The sequence below is a fragment of the Numida meleagris genome, chromosome 1 (assembly GCF_002078875.1).
Source record: "Numida meleagris isolate 19003 breed g44 Domestic line chromosome 1, NumMel1.0, whole genome shotgun sequence".
NCBI lineage: Eukaryota > Metazoa > Chordata > Aves > Galliformes > Numididae > Numida > Numida meleagris.
The window spans coordinates 44671451-44695775 of record NC_034409.1 but is presented as its reverse complement, the minus strand read 5'-3'; the positions used below and the strand labels follow the sequence as shown (position 1 = coordinate 44695775).

Sequence of the window (24325 nt, the reverse complement as noted above, 5' to 3'; positions counted from 1 at the left end):
CAGGGAAGTGTCCTCATCTCTGGGCTACAGACTCAGACTCCCATTTGCTCCATTTCTCTCATTAGCCTCATAAATCTTGCATTCCTTTTCTGCAGAGCCGTATGGCTTCAGCAGAATCATGGCTCCATGCCAAGCTGCAGACTCTCACTTCTGAGAAACTGGAGGAGCAAACTGAATCCCCTTCATAGTGAGTGGGGTTCAAAAGCCACCCCTCTCATTTTGGGGGTTAAACAATTCCGCAACTGCTTGATCGCAGCTCCTGCAGCTGAGTGGATAATTCCCTGTGCTGAAGAAGTGATGAAGTTTGCCTTGTATACCAAAATCCCTAATCTCCCTTAGTCCTCACAATATTTCCAAATCCTTGCTACATCTCCTACACCTGCTTGGCCAGCTAAATGGCAGCCTATGTGAGTTGGGCTGGCGTATCACTGCGCTGGAGATGACTGTCCACTGCCTGGTGGTCAATCAGGGACTCCATAAAGGCTGAATTATACCAGCCTTAGCCTCACTGTGTCATTAGTTTGGCTCGTTTCTGCCTAGTTTCTGGTCTTATAAAATCTCCAGACCCATGGGACTTCGGTCTTTTCCAGGTGGTGAGGCACAAACAAACAGGCAGACATTACAATTGCATAAATCTAATTTACTTAAGAAATCACGATAATACACTACATACCAGATAGATGAGATCTAATTGAGATAAACCTGATTTCTCCATCCTCTCACTACAGAGGGGTTCCTGGACCTGAGAACTTCTCTCCACTAAACATATTCTGTGTGGCTGTAGATGAGCATTTCTTTCACTGTACTTCTAAAAGTGAGTGTGTGTCCTTGTTGTCTGTGTGATAGATATCTGGTGATCATCCAGCTCCTCTAGCCATCCCTCTAACACATTTGATCGTATTAGTTATTCCAAACATCTGTGATGTAGTGACTAGGAAAGCTTCTTCCAGGGAAAATAAAACTGCAACTGATACTGACTAACTAGAGGAAGTATTTCAAGCTAATTTACACACTTTTTTTTTTTTAATAGTTCCTATGGTATATTCTGCTCTGTAAGTATTATCATATAGATATGAGATACATATATATACATATGCACGTATACTAATAAGAATCATTGAGTTCTTATAGGTTGATGACGTAGGACAGAAGAAAAAATCTGCGTATTGAAATCTGCCAAGCATGATACTGACCTGGTCCAATTTGCAGTTGATAGTTGGAGTTGATAGTTTTTTAGCTTCTGTGAGGAAGATGTTTTCTCCTGAAGAACTATTTTAATGCAATAGTTGTCTGACTAAAGATTCACAGACTGGTTCATTAAGTCCCATATGTTTTGAAAATCTTAGGCTCTTGATTTCAGCATATGCAAGCATTTTGGAAGGGTGGGGTTATACCATTTTTGCTTATTTGTGAATTTTTAAAATACAACTATAAGCTTAAACAAGAACTGACCCACTTTTATTCAATGAAAATAAATAAAGCCATATGTGTAACAGTTTAACAGACAGTAGGAGAGGCAGAAAAATCTACATCTTTAGTCAGTTTTAAGATAATCTTAGAAACCAGAGACCTGAAATATTTCCAGATTACCAAGCCATGTAGTAGTGATTATTTGCATAAAAAGTCAGACTGCTATGAAAGGTTGTCATGTAGCTTTTTAGGAAGAGAGCTTAAATACATATATTAAAAAAATAAAACTAAGAGCTAGAATACTTGTGTGAACTGTTTTTAAAATAATTCAGGAAGTGACTCAGTTGGCATTTTCCTGTACCGGTTCCCCTTTTGGTTGGTACTGCATAAATTTCACTGGAAGACATTTGTAGGTGGACACAGAGTCACACTAAAACATGTTTTCAGAAGTCTATGGACATCACATGTGTTTCTCAGAAGTAATTAATAAGTGCAGCCCACAGTTACCCTCTAAACTCCTCTGTCTTCCATCCAGAAGAATCCAAAAATCCTCCTGGGTAAAGGTAATTCTACATGTAACTCCTACACGTACCTATCTGGAGATATATCTGTCTCTGTAGAGACTTGCAAGCTCATGTAGAAGTGACAAGTGCCAAAACACTTGGATCCAGTCCACAAGTCAAACTCAATTTAATCCTGAATTATTTAGCTGCTGATTTTATAGGATGATGTCCAGATCCATGTATTTACACACTTTCCTTTCACCAGAGAGCTCCATTTTATGTAGCTGTCAGTTGGTGGATATACCATATTGCTTAAAGCTAATTTATGTTAGTACAACATCTCTATGGCACCTGGGGTGCATCCTGTAGTCGTTCACACAATGCATGATGCTCTGCTCTCCACATATTCAAAATTCAGACAAGACAAGGAAAAACTAAATGCTATGTCTACAGCTGTTTCCTGAACCATTTTAAAAAATGATTTCAGGAAATAAATAACAGAGTATGCATATGTGTGCATACGAGGTAATAAAACAAGTTTTAAGGGATGGAAGTTATATTCTTTGTATGTGGAGCTACATAAGTCCTAGTTTTTAATACGAGATGGGAAGCTTTTATTAAAATCACTTTTCACTGAAGGTTATCTGAATATAGCTGTGTTATTGTTATAATGCGAAACACAGTTTAACGTCAGAGCTCTGCGAAATTATCAGTTCTACCTTATTCACAGAAAATGCTTGAGCTTGTAGAATCGGACACGTGAAGCTTGAAATGTACAGCTGGAAATTTAATTTGAAGCTTAGTCTTTAGCAAATCATCCCTTTAATGGCAATCCAAGTATTCTTACAAAGTATGTTCCAAGGACATCCAATAATGTACAGCTGTGCAACTCTCATGTACCCTAGCTTCTGCCACAAGCACTTAAATTACAAATACCATTGTTTTTAATATAAGTGCATTGACAGCTAGAACATACTAATATTACTTTGTATTTAAATAATTTAATAACTTTTTGCATTTGTATGTGAAAAATAAAGTTGCTAGACTGAAAACTTTTTACAACAATTATGATCTTAAACAAACAGTGCTTTTTGGGAGAGAATTTTTAGTTGCTGACATCACTGTTGTCTGCTGAGGACGGAAACTGTCCAGAAACAACATGCAAATTATATGGTATTACATTTGTGTATATCTGGAGCTCTAGTCCTACACTTCTGAAAGTAATGAGAGTTTTGCCTTCAGAAAAATTGAACTCCATGTCTAAATGAGAAAACATTATTGTAGGAATATGAAGAACCCTAAGCTCTATAATCTATTCATGTGCTGAAAATCAGTAAGGTGAATAGTTTGATATGAGCTTTGGCACTTGTCATTTTACATGCAGTATATGCTTTTGCTCATTTATTTGAGGCTGGAAGATTCTGTTTCTTAAATTTTTTTGCTTATGATGTGATTAAATATCAGCCAGGTTAACCTATATTGTAGTCAATTTTACTAAATATTGAACCCACATATTTTTATACTTCTTTAGCTAATATTTGGGAACTTATGGATGGGGAAAAATTGGAAGAGTAATTAGGATTTCTTTAAATTCAAAAAACAACTTTTTATAATGGCAGGACAACAGAACGTGTTCTATACAGAGTTGTCAATTAAATCTAAGAAGCAAACACTTCAAATGTTGAGGTCTCCTACACTCATGTATACAATTAAAGAAGGCTTGTTTCCAGGTTTTGCTAAGCATTGAATAGCAATTATAGACAGCAGTGGGATGTGTCAAATACTCAACACCTTGGAAGAGTCTGACCAGGTTCCTAAAGAAAAATTAGAGGTCTTATCTGCATAGAGTTATTTTAAAGAATGTGACTGGATCTATAATGAATTCTTAATGAGCCACTAACTGTATTAAAATGTGGCCTCTCAAGAGCTTATGGCAGTTTTGCAGTATTAACCACAGGACAGTGTTCTTTATGTATGTAGAAGCAGTAAATATGGTGCCAGATACACCATACTTTTGGTGTCCGTTCTTTTGACATCCCCTGTCAAAGCAAGGTCAGTTACAGCAGGTTGCTCAGGGCTGTGTTTTGAACATCTCCATGGATGAAGACTCAACAGCCTTTGTGAGCAACCTATTTGGACAAAAATATCTTAATGTCTTTGCAATCCCATTTTTTGAGATTAAAATATACATATTTTAAAGGACAGTCAATATACGTATGCATTTTTAATCTGAGAACAGTATTTATTATGCAGTCCAGAGTCATGTTCAGGAGACACTGCTGAAACTTAAAGACATCATTCCAAGGAAAATCTGAGTACAGCTTCAGAAACATTTCTTGAAAATGTTATTGTTATTCTACCTGGTGATATCTACTTCTGTCAGATGCCCATATTGAGACTTCATTAATGTCTGTAAAGTATTTATACCAGCCATTCATTTGTTCATCACTTCACATTTTTCTTTTTTATTATTATTATTATTTTGTTTTGTTTTGTTTTAATAAAAGGATGAGCTGGGAAAGAAACATTAACTTTGTGGTAAATCAGAATGACTATTAAAGATTTGCTCTATTCCAAGTCACACTAAGAAAGGAAAGCTGGGTAAAGTGAGTGTTATTTAACACTAAATAATTTGATTTCCATTACTTCATTGGACTTATACATCAGCTATTCAGAAAATAGTCCCAAAGAGAGTCTTTAATTTAAACTGTCTGATGTTCTTTTGGCAGTTGTAGGGAAACCAAGAGATTTGTTCTCCAGAAAACTTGGACATAGTTTCAGCTGACAGAAAAGTGGGGGTTTTGTGTCTTTCTTTCTTTCTTTCTTTCTTTTTTTTAAGGTGGAATTTACTTCAAGTTATTCAGTTACTCTCAAACAAACAATATCTTTTCTGGGAATGCTTATAATTAGCAACCACCCTTCTTTCAATAAAATACTCTACTACCCTTTAAATAGAAAATGCTCTCTATCCAAAAAGACCAATGCACAATGAAATCAATAAATGCCTTATTTCTTTCTGAAAGCAATTTTTATTCACAAAATTCAGTAGGGTTAAATGCATTAGAAATAATTTTGACAAACTCAAGGTATAGCTCAGATATATTTTCAGAAAAGAGCCTAATGGAAATGTTAATAAATAAATTTCAATTTGACATAGCAAAATACAACTCCCTTTAACTCTTCAGAGACAGAAATTCTGTCAAATAAGCCTTCATAAGCTTCTTCAGGAAATGAGTTCTAGAAATGTTTACTGAAAGGTAAATGTAACTAAGGAAAGTACTGGCTGCTGTTTGAAGTTTATTTCAAAGTCAATTGTTTATTCTTTTCACTGACCCTAGGTCTGGAAAGAGTGCCAAAAGACCTTCCCCCTGACACAACTCTGCTGGATTTACAGAACAACAAAATCACTGAAATTAAAGAAGGAGATTTCAAGAATTTGAAGAATCTTCATGTAAGTGTGTAGCTGAATTAACACACACACACACAAAAAAATTGGATAGAAAAGGTGATTTTGGCCTAGTACGCACGTTTTTAAGAAAAATTGATTAAATACTCTGTGATATTCCTCCATCATCCAGTCTATTAATTATCTAATTCCTCTCCTGTAAACTCTCTGCTTGTGCCACTAAATATCTTCATAAGTTTTCATCTCTTTGTAACTGTCTCCCTTCCATTCAGCTCCTGTTCTCCATCATAATTCCTCTCACCTATTTATTTCCCTTAGCACAGTGGTTTGATTATTTCTAGTAAACAAAGCAACTTCTCAACCCTCCCTCATCACTCACTCATTACTGTATTCCTTCCCCTCCCACCTCTGAGCTCATGGAGTGCCCTGTATACTCTGTGTGTCATCAGTTTTTCTCTTCTAATTTTAGCTTAAGCATCCTTTCAAACCAAAATTCTGCCTGCTGCACTACAGTGAAATTATAGTTTTGACAATAATAAATAATCTTAGCAAAATTCTACCCTCATCCATCTTCACCTGCCAAACACTGCTCTTCCAACACTACTGACTGCTTTCCCTTTGCCATCACCCAAACATTTTTTCAACCAAGAATCTACATTCATCCATTTGTACTTGGAAAATATAAGTATTTGTCTCCTTAATTTCTTCCAAATTTTCTCTTCAATTTCTTTGTGCAGCTTTGAGCAATTTCTAGGGATACAATGACTGTCTGACTGTAATGGAGGGAGTTGCATGAGTGGATCATGATGAGGTTCTTGTCATAATTTTAGCAACTGCTGCATAGATGCCTACATCTGACCTCGAATGAGATGATTTATGCCCCCAAATTGTTTTTTTCCAGTTCTTGTGCTTTGCTACTAAACAGATTTGACACTAATTCCTTCCTGCTTGTTTTGGTTTTCATCCACCTTGGAGAAGTGTCCTGTTTTTTCAGTGAAGATTGTCTACTGGATGCTAAAACAAACAAACAAAAAAACAGAAAAACCTTGTCAGTGAAGCTGGTCTTTTCCAATGCTTCTTCACAACACTGCATTAAATGGTATTGCATATGAAAGGCACTGGCACCAATAATGTCTGCCTACTTGGCACATAGCTCAGGTCTTCATTATACCTTGTGCTGTGAGTTAAGCTGTTGTGAGTGATGCCATCTCACTGACTGTAATTCTATGGATATTTTTCTTTCCCATATTAAAACAGATATAATTTAATACTGATTTAAATAGGTAACACTTCAGGGAAGACATTATTTCTCTGCCTTAGTCCCAAAAGTAACCAGGTGTGTTTAGGGACTGGTGGAAATCAAACAGAAGAGTGACAAAAGTAACATAGGTTTCACTAAATGACCTACAAAACAATCTGATTTTCTTAGATTTTCTCAGTAAGGTAAAAGGATTCTTCTATCTCCTCCCCAAAATAATGATTTACCCATGTAGTACATTTATGCAACTAAGCACCATCTTTATGCTTGGCAGGCATCGTTCTTCTCTTTGTGTAAGACGTGGAAATGATTCCCATCCCTCCACTTAACAATATTCTTCAGAGTCATAGTGAAAGGGGAATATTGCTTTTAGATAAGCATATCTCAAAAGCTTTGCTGTTGACAGAGGTGCATTTTTGTTTTAAGGATATGTGTGCGTATGTGTGTGATATGTATATATCTCACATATATACTTTTTTAATCATATTCTCAGATGCACATCACAGACTTGTGATAGCCTTACACTTGACAGTGCGATGTTCAAAAGTTTCTGGACTTCTACCAAAATATGAAACCTTTTAAGACTCTACTAAACCAGAAAGAGTTGCATAAATTATAGCTATTACTGTTCCAAAATCTGAAATGATCAGAAACTGCAGTCAATCTTCTGCATAAAATTACCACTTGTGTAAACATTTAAGCAGCAATTCTCTATAATCCCAATTCATACACATCTCGATAAAGAAAAAAAGATAGCATATTCAGTTTATTCCTTTGAACAATCCTTTTAAATTAATTCCTCATTCCTGTAGACACCACTTAGCATAGGTATAAGAGTTTTGGAAGAGATTTTCAGGAACAAATTGAATTGCTGTTCAATTTGTGCTAAAAGCTATAATAAGGAGAAGGAAAGGGATCTATTTATCTTGACCATGTCTTGTCTTTATCAGTACAAATGTAACTGATTAAGTTCTCAAATGCAAGTAAAAGAGGAATTAATAACTACCAAGATATTCTGTGTAAATAAAAAGATTTTCATGAGAAGGTCAAAGAGCAGTCAAAATTTGCAGCTGGGGAATATGGCAAACAAGTAGAAAAGGATTCAATTAAGGGAATATTTAAATGCAAATAATATAGGCCTGCAAAGGAGGACACCCAGAAAGCACCGAAGTAGAAGGTGGTAGTATACCTGATATTTTTATAGTTTTCAGTTAATCCAGGAAAATGTGACCAAGCTATCAAAGTTGTTCTAAAAAAATGGAACGGGACTCCGCACTATAAAAATGAAACATGAGATAGAATTTAATTGGAGGTCTCAGGACAATAATGAAAAAAACTTTGAAGAAAGATTTTTTTAGGGCCAAGGACAACAATTTTTTTTCAGAAAATTGTCTGATATTATGTAAATTATTTGCTTATGATTTAAACTTGTGACAAAATATCTAGAAATGCTATTGGAAAAGGCAGAAGAAATCTTTTTATGCAGCTGTCAGAATTTTCCAGGCAAGCTGAGACTCCTGGAGAAAGTACAGTACTTTGACCTTGTGGACATTTTAAAAAAATCTGAAATACTACATGAGTAAGCTGAAGGAGGAGTTTACAAAAACAGCACATGGAGTTGCAGGCTGTGTGGCAAAGCCAAAACAAACCAGCATAATACCTGGCACTTCGGAAAAGAGGTAACAGAAACAACCGTGTATGAGATCAGTGTAAGACTGTGCACAAATAACAGAAAAGTAACTGCATGATTTTCCAGCAGGAATTTTTCAAAGGCATAGTGTTAGGAAGATGAATACGCTATTGGGCTGAAATCAAACGGAACATTGCTTAGTTTAAGTTGATGGATGTATGCAAAACCATGGTTCCACATACAACAGAGCCCAACCTATCTTCATTTTTACTAAAAGACTTGCACAAAAGAGAAAATCTCAGCTTGGGACTTAAATTTACGACTATATTCACAATAAGTGATTATCAATGGGCAAATAAACTGAAGCACTCTTTGTAGCAACATTTTACGGAAGAAATAGTGTTTTGCACTAAAGATGTTTTATACTCTCAATTTTTATTTCTTTATTTATTTATATCAGAAGAGGACTCCCTATGGAGGGACAAGAGCCTAGAACAACTGAGGATAAGTCTAAGAACATCTTCCAGGGATACAGAAAATTTCCTGACAGATAAAAATGTTAATGAAAGAACACAGACTTTGGATGACTCATTACCATTTCAGTTCCCTTCTCACAGGCATGATCAAAGGAGAAATTAAGTAAACATGCTGCTCTTTGAATCACAAATTGAAGACTGTACATTAACGACTAGCTTACTGTAAAATATAGGCAGAAATCTCTGCCCAAGTCCTACTTGTGAACTCAATTCCCACTACCACCTAGTAGAAATTCTTAATAGGACTGAGAGACAGCTCCCTCCTCTCCAGCTTAGAGCTTCTTAGAATCATAGAATATCTCCAGTTCAAACCATATTTCTGTGAGCATTGTCCAAATGCTTCTTGAACTCCGGTGGGTCCCTGACAAATATTCGGAGAAAGAAGATGTTATTTTTTTCTGAACTGCAGCACTCCCTTATAGAGATCCCATTTCTGAGACTCTCTTTTGCATTGTGCTGAGCGCACGACGAGATTTTCCACCGAAACAAGCAATGTGCAACACATAACATGCATGGAAAAATATCTTTTTCAGTGTGAAGAGGACAAAGAACTTTTTGTGTGAGCGAAAAAACAGCCGGAAAAAAATACTGTTAGGTCCTCAAAATTTTGGAAAGTTTCAGAATACTGAACTAAAAAAATAAGAATTTTAATAGAACACAGCAGTAAAGTTAATAAATAAATAATAAATAAAGTAAACAAGTAAATTATGATAAAGTAAAAGACCTAAATGCTTGTCCCAGTAGACAACAGTAGTGTTGAAACGTTCTGTAGAATGCCAGAACATCAGGATTATTTTTATTGGAGCAATAAAATGCAGAGCCAGCTGTTCTCTGGTCATCTGTGCAAGTCACGTTACACAATACTTCCCAGTGACAGCTCAAACTTGGTGCAAACTAGAGCTACAGCAGACTCTTTGGCTTGGTGAGATTACTCAACAAGGTGCTGTGGATGTGATCAAACTGCTTTCCATAGTTTTCTTTCCTCTGTACTGACAGGTTTGTTTCAATGCATTGACATCTCTTTCTTCACAGTTCATCCACCTCTTCCCTTTCCTTTCCATGCCATCTCTTATTCCGTGCCTTTCCTGGCTATGGCCACTTGATCCACTTTACCGAAACTTATCAAAGCATTTAAGTAACAACCTAAAAACATATAATTGCACCACCATGCTTTTTTAATACCTTTATCTTTTCTCTGCATTAAGATTGTAGATCGTATGTTCCTCATCAGACAAAACATCTGGAATTCTGTTCAGAGACCTCCTTGGATTCAGGGCCTCTTGGTTCCTTCAACTTTGCCAATCTTTATGATTTTTAAAATGAATGCTTATTTTGTAAAGTTCTGTCATCCAGTAAGACACAGTGAAGGAAGTAAAAAGGTTTTTTTGTTGTTTTTTGTTAGTTTGTTTCCCCTAAACGTGCACACTCACTTTTAATTTTTGGCAGAAAAGCTTGACTATATACAAGTAGTCCAGCATGCAAGTATGAGTTAACAACTGAAACCATCAGGCAAACAAAAAGGACCAAATTTATTAATATTTTCATTTGGATGCTGACTCCTGAGCTTGCAGTTCTTAAGGCATTACTGTTCCTAGCTGCACTACAATAAAACAACAGGTAATAATAAAATACATAACCCAGGAAATTAAAGAAATTCCATCGGGTCAGCAGATTGATTTTTTAGTTTAAACCCTGAAGGCCGCATGCATCATTAAAGATTTGATGTTAGGTAAGAGCACCATGCCCAGCTGGCAAAACAGATGTATCAGCACGTATTAGGGTTGATAACAATTTGCTGATTGTTTTACAGTTCATTTCGGATTTTGGCAAGGCTCTTACTTCAAACTCTACTAAACTAAGAAGGACAGATTTAAGGATGGAAACCCCACAGAACCCTGATATTCTCACATAATGAAATGACACCAAAAGATATAATGCCCCTCTCTTCACCCTGACCAGGGTAAAAATCACAGGTTTTGGTAACCCCAAGTACACTATGCTAGTTCCTATATAATGGCCATGTGCTCACTCTGCAGTTTGTTTCTTGACAAGAGCATGCCAGCAAGTGTTCCAAACTGCCTGAACTGTGAATCCCTCTTTTTGTTCAGGGAATGAATATTTGAGGCAGAAACCAGGCCAGGGGGAGGTAAATGGCCAGACTCTCATGGACCTCAGTGGAGCCAGCATCTCTTCATGTCATACAGTCCTTTTTCTCTTTTATTTACTTATTTATATATATTTTTTTTGTTACTACACTAATATAAGAGGTGTGACAGTAAAAATTAAACTATATTTGGAGCGCAGCTTGTCCATTTTTTATTCTCTTTGAGCACTGCTTAAACTGCTGACCACAATGCAGTGGTCCATAGGTATTACCACAGAGCAATATGCAGTAATAAACCTAACGCAGCCAATGCTTATCTTGCAGGAACTGCATAAGAGCTGCAAGATCTATGATATACATATCATATTGTGTTTAACAATGGAAAAAGTCTTTATCCCAGAACAAGATGGAAGCTAATTTTTCTCTTATCCATAACAAATTGCTGTGAGCCCTCTGATTTCAAATATGCAGTGTCTTTAATGCTTCACATATTTGTGCCTCTTTCTCTTTCTTTCTCACCTCTTTTCCTGCCTATGGATAAGTACCTCAGTATCCATACCAAGTCATGCTTGAACATGTACATGCAAAAATCTTTTTGGTTGGGGATTGGTGATATGCTTCAATATTGATGTTTTTCTTTTATATATATATATATATATATATATATATAAAGAAATATCTTTAGTCCCTCCACCAAATAAAGGAAGCATAGAAAAGAGATTTTTGAAAAAAATAATTCCTGTGGCTGTCTTCAAGTATTATCTTAAGCTGTCAGGATTCTTCAGTCTGCTAGATCATTTCATACAAGCAGCACTGCAACTGCTATAGCTACAGGTCAAGCACTTTCAACGCTTTCAGACTGACCCTCATTTTTCCCTCTGAGCATTACTTGCCCTGCACAAAATTAGTACACGGAGCTGTCCTTTAGCAAGATGAATATCATGTCCCACCATGCCATCTGGGCTATATTCAGGAAATAGTCCATGTGGCATTTTTTTTTGCCTAACATCCCTTCCTCACTAGAACGGCCTGCAGATGTTTTCCCTCAGCTTTTCTCCTCTAGTTCCTGTTTTCAATGACCTCTAAATTCCCCAGAGTTTTTCATTTAATTTTATTGTGTTTTGTTTTAACTTTTGTTACATGCAAACCATACGGGGCACATTCTGAGGAAAATAAACAGCAGTGCTCCAAGGCTAATAACTTCTTTCTCTAAGTCTTGCGTATAATAGAGTTATTGTGAAGTGGGAAATAAACCCGTGGGTACAACTGGCCAGGTGCTCTGCTGGTGTGTTATCCTCATCATTTGCTGTTGCTCTGAGAGACAGTAAAACTTCTTTCAAATTCTGATGCGTGGGCTTGTTTTTACTTCTTTAAAGCTGCACAGTGGTGTGAGAAATAATGTAGGTTTGAAATAGCAGGACTCACACAGCAGGATGCAAGTGAGAAGTGATGTTCTGGTGTAAAAAAAAGTTGAAAACTACAGGGTCATGATACTTTTCCAACTTATACCATTGGTATGTATGTTCCCACTGTGAAAGTATTTCTAAGCATACTTTTGATAGATATCATCATTTGTAAGTGAGGTAGATATTCTGAATCTTTGAATAAAATAACTCTTCTGTGTGTTTCCTCAAGATGGTTTTGATCAAGACGAGCAGTCCTCACAAGAGCTTTAGCTGTTCTCTGAACATTAACTACTTACAGGATATTTACATTGCAGGGCTAGCTGAACGTATACCTGTCTATTTTTGGTGAGAAATATTTCACATCAGAACATCAGTTTTGATAATTAAACCACAGATATTTTTATTGAAAAGTAAAAAAATCTTAAAGTAGATAAAAAATTATTAAAAGATAAAGCAAATCTTTAGCTGAAATAGATGACCAAGTGGTAAAAAAGAGCAGATGTAGGTTAAAAATTTCACATGCTCATGGGCCTAAACTCACTAGGCATTGGTCTAGATATCTACAGGAAACTGTTAAAATCAACAAAAAAGACTGTAATTAGCAGTAGTACATTCAGTTATTCTGTCATTATGATTAAAGCAATGAAAGAGACTAACATACATAATTCAAGCCGTACCCCTCTTACTAAATGAATGCTTCCCATGTCCTAACACTGTGCAGGTAGATTTAGTACTCTAAAGAGAGAAGCTGCATCTGCCTCCAAATTCTGGCAATTTTCCCTTAGGAAACCAAAACTATTATTTTAGCAGTTCTTATAGCAGTCTGAAATACAAGAGAGCTGTGGCCCTAGCTTCCACTGACCAGTATGTTTACTTTGGGAGAGACTTATTGTTAGGGAAATACTTCACTGAACTGTGAGTGACCTTTTCTATCTCTTTTTGCAAATGTGGTATTGCTAGCTAGCATAAAAAATTAAAACCAGATCTGCTCAACTTTACATACACTTGGTGAAACCATATACAGATCACAATGCTTGCTTTGCTCAGGGTGAGCTCAGGATGAGTCCATTAGGAAAAAAACGCACATCAAAGACAATTTTAAACTATCTTCTTACCTCTCAGTTTTCTAGGTAGGTAGTCCAGACACACTGATTTAGTACTTAACTTATTATGGAAAGAGCTAAATGCTCTATTTTCCTCCAAGAAACATAAAAGTTGAACGCTGAAAATATTAAAAATATCTTAAAATACACTGGATGTTAACTATAATAATGTGATACTTTTTTTTTTTTTTTTGGTGTATCAGCAACAGTTTTCTTTTGTTTCTGAAAAATGGCATAATGGAGCTAGTGAACAAAAATGTTCTATAGCTTTACTCAAGTAATACATATAAATAGATAATGCTACCCATATCTATACAGCACATTCTATCTAATTCACTGGGTAAATATGTAAAACTATAAATCTGATAATTAGGCAGCAAACTGTGTCATATCTGAAAACCTTTCCATTAGCCTGCAATACTCTTCTGACAATAATGGGTCTTCTTTTTATGTCATGGTTGGTTAATCAGTATGAGTTAACAGAAAAGTCAGATTTCAGATGCATATAAAGACCTCTTCTTACATGTAACACAGCTCTTACGGAGGTCTCTCTTCCCTGACTGTATAGAGTTAATTTGTAATTTCTTTAGATTTACCCTGAGTCTAGATATAACTATTGCCATGAGAACTAAATTAGACTCTCACATAGAAAGCAGAATAAACGTGACCAACTCACTGAAGGTCTTAGAGTATGAGACTTCAAACTATTCCTCTTTGATACTATGTTATGCTAAAAACAAGCAAACAAACAGTTATATGTCTATATATCTAGATATGTCTAATCTATGAGATTATTAGCAGATAAGCCTAATAAGTTTATTCTGTAAGAAGAACAGAAAAGTGTATCTATATTTTTATTAAGCCAGGCCGTGCCTTGTCTGTTTAAGTCATATAATTTTCTGTCCTGGAAAAACTGGACAGGATGGTTGTGCGATGATGAACAAGATATAAGTGTATTCTCAGATTAAACAAAACTACTACTTTTCCTCCTATCCAGCCAGGAAAAAAAAAGAGCAAATAATACTGATGTTAATTTTATATGCATGACTTATTTTTCACAGATTTCAAGTAGAAGGACCGTGCTTAGCTGTGGATATAAATTATGATTCTTCTAGATATTAACGGAAGCTGCATATAACTCAGTCATGAAGTACCATTTGTAGTTATTATGTAGGTCTTTCTTTCTCTATTTCAGAAGTCCTTAATCTATTTATTTTAGTACTGCACTGCATTTTCTTTAGCTCATGAGATTAGCCATCAAATGACATCAAAATACACTAGAAAAGAATAAATATTTTTTTAATGCTTCATTCTTTAAATAATTTTCCCAATGATCATCTGAGATCTCTGTCATTATTGCTCCACAGGCATTGATCCTTGTTAACAACAAAATCAGCAAAATAAGTCCAGCAGCTTTTGCTCCTCTGAAGAAACTGGAAAGACTGTACCTATCCAAGAATAATCTGAAGGAACTTCCAGAAAACATGCCAAAGTCTCTTCAGGAGATACGTGCTCATGAAAATGAGATCTCCAAGTTGAGGAAAGCAGTCTTTAATGGACTGAATCAAGTGATTGTCTTAGGTATGAGCATGATAAGTTGTAACAAAATCAATCCAGTGTATTGCAATTTTTTTCAAGAAGTCCTTAGTCCTCTCAGTAATTTTATATAGAAAGCCACAAAATGTGTTAGTGAATTATACTTCTAAATTAGCTTTCACCTGATAGAGACCTGAAGTTTAATGTGTATTGGTACATACACTGCGGTACAGCTCACTGAGCATCTTTTGTCAACAGAACTAGGCACCAATCCACTCAAGAGCTCAGGCATTGAAAATGGAGCTTTTCAAGGAATGAAGAGGCTTTCCTATATCCGTATCGCAGACACCAACATTACTAGCATCCCTAAAGGTAAGAACTTCAATGAATATTTGACAGATGTACACAAGTGTAAGACAGCGACTTCCAGTGAGCTGGAGAAACTTAAAAAGTAAATAAATTAGGGAAGCCTCTTGACTTATTTTGTCAAATATCCCCTAGCTGACTTCTATTAAAGGAAAAAAAAAGCCCAAACACCAAACAAAAATACACACACACACACACACACACACAAAGAGGTCATTCTCTGGTCTGTTGGCTTTAATTGGTTTGGAAAATTTTGTTTTTCCCTTATGAGAAGCTCCAGAAGAGGTGTACTTTCAAAAGTAAGGCATTTTATGTTACTTTGCTTTCCTTGTCACATAGTTGAAATATAAGTAGAAGAATGTTTTCTCCCTCTAAGCCTAGTTTGTGAACCTGCTCAACATTGTACGGATGCAAACCCATGTAGAATTAACTGAAGCTCTACAAGCATAAAACCAGCTATCCACGAGGCTGTAGAGTTGAAGCCAAAAGACCATTCCTATGCAAAACAGAATATTTGCAATTTTTTTAAGTACTTCATTGTAAATCACTACAAAGTAAAAATAACTTTGGTATAAGCTTTTAAAAAAGAAAAGAAATATGGAATGGTTCCAATGCAGAGGAAATTATATTCAATTTATTCGTACTTCAGCCAGCAAAATGTTTTGAAGTAGTTCTGCTTTTTTGAAAGTTTAATACTAGTTGTTATTTCTTTCTTGCCACGTTTCCTGTTTTGACTGTTTCTTTGAGAGAACTAAGATAGTTAAAATATTTGGTTCCAGATTCTTTTCCTGATAAATAGAATTTGCAAACTAGTTTGTACCCCATTTAAAATACAATAAAACTACTTTTCTCATCTTTATAATGTCATTTTCTGCTGTTATTTATATATAAGAATGTCAGAGAAAGAGCCTTCATTTTAGCCTGACTACTCACATGTATCACAGTTATATATATGTTTCATTTAACGTTTTTTTATGACCTTAGGATCTTGAATTTATTTAATGGCAAATAAATTCTTACTGGCTGTTTTCAGTTTTCCTTACCGTGAAAGTACCTTATTCCATTCATGGAACTAATCTTGGCCATATCTAGCAAAAATCTTTTAACACAACATCCCCTCCTTTTTCCACACCCCAAACAAAGAAACAAACCTTAAACAATAAAGTTTTATCAAAAGTAATTTGATTATATTCTCTGTCTCAGGCCTTCCTCCATCCCTTACTGAACTTCACCTTGATGGCAACAAAATCAGCAAAATTGATGCTGAAGGTCTGTCTGGACTCACCAACTTGGCTAAGTAAGTGTTTATTTTTTCTTTTCACATATAAATATTAGTTGAAATTGTAACCATTGCAGATGCAATTAAAAATATAATTCTGGGCTCGTCAGCATTATCATCATTGAAGCTTTAAATAATTTAGAAGGAAAAGCTCCTAAGACTTGTACACTGAAATAACAATATGAAAATCTTTTTTTATTTCCGAGCACCCTTTCCGACTATCTTCAGTTGTGAGTTATGTACGCCAGTTTTTTAATGTAAATACTGTTATATTTTAGAACTCTTCTATGAAAATAGAAACATAATTGATGTAAATGACTATTACTCAGATTATTGTATCTAATTCCTAGATCTCCGTCTTAAACGTTCTGAATGTCATAATGTAAGCAAAAAACAGAAATCAAAGAAAGATTGTTGAGCAAAAGGATTTAAATTTACCAGCTTTTAGTAGCTTGGACTACAGTTTAGCACAGTGACATATGTAATAATTAACACACGTTCACACATTTTGAATCTGACAGTCCCAAGTGATGAGGCTCACAGCAGCTTTCTAGAGCTTGTAAAACAAGATATTTTGATTCATGTTTTATGTTCATGTTTGATTAAATATTCATCCTTCCTTAAAATAAGTCTTTTCCTGGATTTCATGAACAAAATAAAAATGTCGTAATTATGGGTTACAGCACTGTAAAGAAATTATTGTTAATGATAGCATATAATGATATAAAATCCTTCAGGCAAATGATAAATAAAACTTTAAGAAAAAAAGGAAAAAAAAACCCACCAAGATCTTAATTACTCAAGTAGAAAGTAATTTACTGTGTGGAAATGTGTTGTCCTGCAGATGATGCTGTTTTTCTGCTTTTTCAAGTTAATCTCTGGAAAACACTATAGACAACATTACATGGATAATATTGTTGGAATTCCTTCTTAAGACATAAAGTTGCATGCAGCAAGTGCTAGTGGACAACTTAAAATATCTAACCCTGGGCTGCTTCCATTGTGGTTGTGCTGTACTAAGAAACAAGGTACTCTGTTGTGGTCTGGAAATGTGGAGCTGTGCAGAGTGGGCACCAACTTTCTAAATTGCTCTCTGGCCTGTGGTTCAGCAAGCAATGTAAGCACAGTCAGAAGTCTTCTTTTGCAAAGCTGAAAAATAAGGCGGAGTACAGATCTGATGAAAAAGGAGGGAGCTGGACATAACATAGCAGACATACAGAAAGGAAGAAGTTACAGGACAGCACATGTGATAAATCTGAGGGGCAGGCTGCATACCCCTGCAGTTCCACAGAAATAAGCAACCCACAGCTTTTTTGTTATATGGGTAAGACATCAAGAACATCAGTATGGGGTCAGATTACTCTCCTGGATTGTATCAACACTGCTCAACAGTCTAATAGCTGCCCTTAACAGATAGTTGACCTGTGAGAAAGAGGTTGCTTTCCTGACTCTGGTTTGAGCCATAAACTTACACGCAAGAGCTTGATGTAGTTCTTCAGCTTATTCTCTCTTGAATGCTCGAGCTCTAGCAGACCAACAATATTTTTTCCTTTTTTTTTTTTTGTCTTATAAAATTACTCACAAGTCTGTCAAAATTTTTCTTATAGTACTGCAGAGGAAAAAAAGAAGTCTCAGGACTGTAAATGGAACTAAGACTTTGCTAGTTTCATGCAGGAACGAGCTTTGCAGAGGAGTAATCACATTATACAACTGTGTTACTGGAGTCTCTATATCTTATTAAAGTTTACTGAAGAAAAGACCAAGTGCCAGGTCCTGCACTTTGGCCACAACAACCCCAGGCAACGCTACACGCTTGGGGCAGAGTGGCTGGAAGACTGTGTAGAGGAAACGGACCTGGTGGTATTGGTTGATGTTTGGCTAAGCATGAGCCAGCAGTGTGCCCAGGTGGCCAAGAAGGCCAGTGGCATCCTGGCTTGTATCAGAAATACTGTTGCCAGTAGGAGTAGGGAGGTAACTGTCCCTCTTTACTCAGCACTGGTGAGGCCGCACCTCGAGTACTGTGTCCAGTTTTGGGCCCTCACTGCAAGAAAGACATTGAGGCCCCGGAGCATGTTCAGAGGAGGGCAATGAAGCTGGTGAGGGGTCTGGAGCACAGGCCTTATGAGGAGCGGCTGAGGGATTGTTCAGTCTGGAGAAGAGGAGGCTCAGGGGAGACCTCATCGCTCTCTATAAATACCTGAAGGGAGGTTGTAGTGAGCTGGGGGTCAGCCTCTTCTCTCTTGTAACTAGTGACAGGACGAGGGGGAACGGCCTCAAGTTGCGCCAGGGGAGATTTAGGCTGGACGTTAGGAAGTACTACTTTTCTGAACGAGTGGTCAGGCACTGGAATGGGCTGCCCAGGGAGGTGGTTGAGTCACCATCCCTGGAGGTGTTCAAGAAACACTTAGATATGGTGTTGAGAGGCATAGTTTAGCGGGGTTATTGGTGGTAGGTGGATGGTTGGACTGGATGATCTTGTAGGTCTTTTCCAACCTAGCTAATTCTGTGATTCTATGATTCTATGAAAATCGAACTGCATATACCTGAGGTTACTTCAAGCCCAGCTGGTTAAAGTGCATATAACAAAAAAGTGGGCTACTGTAGGCAAAATGCAGCGAAAAAGATCTGAGAACTACTTCTGTGCTTAGCTATAGTTGTGGATATGCTATTCAATTATGTAATGACTATGTAATCTAAAACACTATGTTATCAGTTCATTAATATAGAAGGAAATAGATTTTGTCAACAGAGTAAGCAAGAGTCATTTTCAAACCTCTTCTCATTTTTTCCCATGGGAAAAGAGGGAAGATAGTGTTCTTTCCTTACACTCTTAATCGTTCTGTACTTGCTACAGTCATCTTTTCTTATTTCATTTTTAAGCATAACCTCAACTGACTTAGAGTTCATTCACATTTAGAAGAGATGTAATTACATATAATTTCACTGCTTGTGAGTTAGATACACATTTGTATAGATTTCTCCAGTTTTACACTTCCCCTAAAAGACTTTCCTTGCATGAGCTAATAATCCCAAGTTAGATTTCGTCTGTGTTTATGGTCTGTACAGATCGATATGAAAGTCTGGCCTGCTTTTCTTATGCTGTTTTCCCTAGGTGTGACACATCTGCTTATAGACCTGAAGACGTAGAAAACATTCAGACATATTCATCAAGAATTGATAGTCTTCTGCCTAGATGTTGTTTTCTTTCCTACCCTTTGAAAAATATTCACTATTAGTGTCTATTCCTGAAGTCCTTTGTATAAATTCTGTAGATTTCCATGCTAAATTGCTCCATATCATCAAATCTCCCAAGCTTTTCTATAACTCCACGTACTCTACTCTAAAGGAATTTTGTTCTAAAAAGTTTAAATTGGGATTAATGAAAATTTTTCCATACCAAATTCTAGCAAAGGTAGAGGATACTGTGAATTGATTTTTGAGTAAATTAAATCCATGGTGATGTGAATGGAAGATCTCATTCAGCCTTCCTTTGCCTTTTAATAGTTTGATAATATTGCAATATTTAAATGAGCATAATTATGGCTGTTTATGTTACATGTAAAAAAATACCAATTAGCAGGATCTTTCTTTTACTGTTTATTCTTAAAAAGAAATTCATAAAACATGCTTCTATTTCTGTACAGCAAACATATTCCATAAACATCTTCTCTATAAATGGAAAACAAGACATTTTAGTTCTGTGATTTTATATTAGGTCCAGGTTTTGACTTCTGAAACTGGCACAAGTCACAAAGAATTATAGGTAGTAGATTGCTGTGAATCAGACTTTCTTTAAAAATAATCATCCATAAATTATTTTATCATAGAGATTCTGATCATCTATGTTAAGTTATTTCATTGTTTCTGTTACCTCAGAACATTCTTTCTCCAAAACATAAAGGTCCGCTTAAAGGAAAAAAATGATAAAGCAAACTAGATGAAGCATATGTAGTTTTACAGAAAAAAAAAATAACAATGGGCAATGTGCCTACTCATGACAACTGCAGAATTACCACTGAATTCCTTACTGCAGCACAGAGCACTGAAACTTAGGGGAGTCTCTTTCACATTTTCCAAACTGGACCACAGAAAGGGTGTTAATAAACCCAGAATGTGGTGATATAAATTGGGAAGGATGACTTTGTGGTTAAAATTCTGGTCTGGAACCCAAAATAAATGTGTAATGACCCATTTTTGTGTTCTGCTGAGAAGATCACTACATGACTCAGCTCCTGTTTACAGTTTGCAACATGGCTCTAACTACATGTGTACTTTAGAAGGATGTGGTGAAGATTTAAAATTAACAGTTCTAGTCACCGTGGGTCTAGTTTGACAAATAAAGTTACACTCAGTAATCCTAAAGTCATTTGAGAAACTCTTAGTCAACTTTTACAGAAAGGCCGATGCCTATGTGGATACACAGTATGTACTTGCAGTGGAATCAGGCATATACAGAATTTACAAAAGTATGCAGTACTGTGGACAAATTAAGTGAAGTCATGATACTTGTTATTATGATAGCTCACACTAGATATCAGATGTTTGAATACATTTTTCTAAACTAGTTCTCAGTGGTGACTCTGAACCTTATGCATAAGCATGGTCTCTTCTACTGTACTAGTTTGTAGAAGAAATCACCCCAAGAAAGATGATTATGTGGGCAAGTTCAATGTTGTTTTCATGTTTTTTTTTTTGTTGTTGTTTTGTTTTGTTTTGTTTTCCAGATTGGGTCTCAGCTTCAACAGTATTTCTTCTGTCGAAAATGGCTCTCTTAACAATGTACCTCATCTGAGAGAACTTCATTTGAATAATAATGAACTTGTCAGAGTGCCTAGTGGGCTGGGTGAACACAAATATATCCAGGTAAGCTTTATCATACTGCCTCAGACAACAATGTTTGGAAGATTATAGATGATACATGTATGGTTATTCAATTTTGAACAGAAACATAAACTTGTGAAAAAGGTAACATGATGCAAGTTTCACTAATCAGTAGATAGGCATGGAAAAGTAGTAAACAGGACTCTTATTCTGGATTTTTTGGCAATGGAGTTGTCTAGATCCGTAGGCGTGAATTTGTATCTCTGTGTGCCTAAAGGGACACAACAAATATGGAGTTATTTCTGTACTTTTTTTTTTTTTACTCAGAAAATATGCTTTCTAAAAACATTTGTTGACTTTAGAATTTTTTTATTCAACTCAGTGATGCTTTTTCAGCCTTTCCCAAAAACCTTCCCTTTGGTATCCTACAAAGCTATACCTTCAGGAGGTGAAAGAGAAGCAGTTCACACCAGCAGTGTTTTGAGGTCCATGATATTAAACAGCAAGAAATATGACCTCTTGGAACCAGTTAAAATCTGTCTCCACTTGGTCTCAGGTTTTAGAGGAAAGAAAGCTGCCCATAAATGAAGATTCCCAGATGCCTCACTGCCTTCATGTAGCTTGGGAAAACTCATCAGAAATGGTCACTCTGGAGCAAAGTAATCATCAACTATTTAAATCACTATTAGCAGTTACTTTGGCTCTGAGTCCTGTACAGTTGCACTCATGAGTGTGAAGGCTGAACAGAAACCAATCAACACTACGTGCATTCTTTATATACAGCATATACTTCTGAACTACACTACTACGTTAATAATTTCACATTTGTCTCCTGTTACAGTATGACCAAATGATAGTACTACTACTGTATTTCCTTGCACAATTTCTGCTCTTTCTCTAGAAATTATTTCTGATTTGATATATTACATATATTTCAAAAAGTAAGAAGAATCAAATATTTGCCTGGAAAAGTGGATGTTTTGTTAGTCTGAATGATGTTGCACAATACTAACCATTTGACATGAAATGATTTATGTTATTTGGCACAGCAGCTCTATTTCTCACTTCTGCAATTCTATCATTTTCAGGTGGTCTATCTTCATAACAACAAGATTGCTTCAATTGGTATCAACGACTTTTGCCCTCTTGGCTACAACACCAAAAAGGCGACCTATTCCGGTGTCAGTCTCTTCAGCAACCCTGTGCAATACTGGGAAATCCAGCCCTCTGCTTTCCGTTGTATCCATGAACGCTCTGCAGTACAGATTGGAAATTACAAATAGATTTCTAAAGGCGGGGTTTGGTTGTATTTCAGCTAAAGTACCTGTTGTAATGGGCCTGTTCAAAAAATTGTTGCTAACACTTAATGCCAAATACCAGAAACTTCACTGTAAAGTGGATCCAATTATGTAAAATAAATTAATCATTACAGATGTTCAAGATCAAACATACCATCAAAAAGAATTTCTGTCTGCTTTAAACTGACTTATTTCAGCCTTCTTTTCCAGCATGCTTTCTGTGGTAATTTTTGGTTTGCTGAATGCTACAGGTTTTCAGATTCCACTGTATATGAGATTCGGAGTAAATATTTGTCAAACTATGATTTTAAAAAAAAAAAAAAAGATAGTGATTGAGCATATTTTTATAGCCACTGAAGAAAAATAGTAGAGGAAAAAAGGACTCTCGAGTCATCTTGAAACTTGAGAAGGAGAGATTTACCTCCTTTAAATTTATTTCAAGCCCTGGAGGTTTAAAAATATTACTATAACACTAAGCTAATTTTGAATGTATCTATTTAGCAGAGGCAAATAAAATTGTTGCTGATGTCATTATGTTGGGAAAAAAATAAATTCATATTGTACACATAGTTCTTTTAAGTTTGCCATTTTTTTAGAGCAGTGCTATTCAGGATTAGTCTAACATAATCCTAGTGAACAAAATAATGAGTAGTCTGCAGTACAAAACCTATAACTTATGTCTGGAGCTCAATTACTAATTTTCTCTAGGGCAAATCCCTCTCACCTTAGTCATAAGCAGTTTCACTGATTTTCAGTGAGGCGACTTTGCAGACTAAGGTATTAGGCTTTAGTCAATGGAATCAATCCATGTACATATCTACAACAAAAATAATAGCAGCTCACTGTTCATTTCTTTTACACTGTACATTTGTCACCATCCTTTACTGATGTTGTTTTTCAAACACTGTTCTTAACTGTCAAGTAGAGATATGCAGGCTCCCCATCAGATGAATCTGTGAAATTTAGATTATAAGCAAAACCCTAAGTATAGCAAAAAATGAAGTGAAATAACAGTAATACCTAGTTGGACAGTGCTGGGACATCATTTGTGAAAGTATCTTCTCAGAATGATCTGAAGCTTTCTGCAAATTGGGATTCTTCAACACATTCTAGTGGGTAGTAAGCACATCAAAGGTAGGCTGCACATTTCTACTGTCAATCTACAAAGCTAACCATATACTCAATCAAAATGTCACCTTAAAAGAATCTTCTGCAGCCTCTTAATTCTCCAAAGCCAATCTCTCTAATTTGTAAAACATATATGTCATTTATATTAAAGGATAATGCAATACAGGCAAATTCCATAGTGTTTGTCTTTATTTTCTGTTTTGTTAGCATGACATACTGTGGCAGAACTTTAATTGTGATTAAGCCCTGAAAAATGAATGTCTTTGGCATGGTGATAAGTAAACAATGAGCAGATTATTTGAAAGTCTTTTGTCTTTAGAAAAATTTCACTAATAGGTATTTCTTTTTTAGAATGTGAATATGTTCTCTTAATAGTTGTCATTTATTTATGTAATAAATAATTGGAAATTATAATGAATCATGAAAGCCATTACACAGAAACAAGGTGTTGCCACCTTTGTTTGTTGTCTAATTCAAAGATATAGCTGATGAGTTCTCATATTTGCATCTGATTTTCTTCTGGGTTTCAAATTTTCTGAGC

General features: G+C 35.8%; 1 protein-coding gene and 1 pseudogene across 2 annotated transcripts in view; both read left to right on the top strand.

Moving 5' to 3' along the window:
* DCN (decorin) overlaps nt 1-23955 on the top strand; it is a 40433-nt gene extending 16478 nt beyond the window's left edge. Inside the window, exons 2-7 of one of the 2 annotated variants that reach the window (XM_021402459.1) lie at nt 5252-5364; nt 14724-14937; nt 15151-15264; nt 16462-16555; nt 21262-21400; nt 22447-23955. In XM_021402459.1, coding sequence (XP_021258134.1) covers nt 5252-5364; nt 14724-14937; nt 15151-15264; nt 16462-16555; nt 21262-21400; nt 22447-22641 — 869 coding nt within the window. In that variant the 3' untranslated portion in view covers nt 22642-23955. The remainder of the gene's footprint in view (nt 1-5251; nt 5365-14723; nt 14938-15150; nt 15265-16461; nt 16556-21261; nt 21401-22446) is intronic. The other variant, XM_021401627.1, reaches the window with a different exon arrangement.
* LOC110401779 lies at nt 16563-20574 on the top strand (annotated as a pseudogene).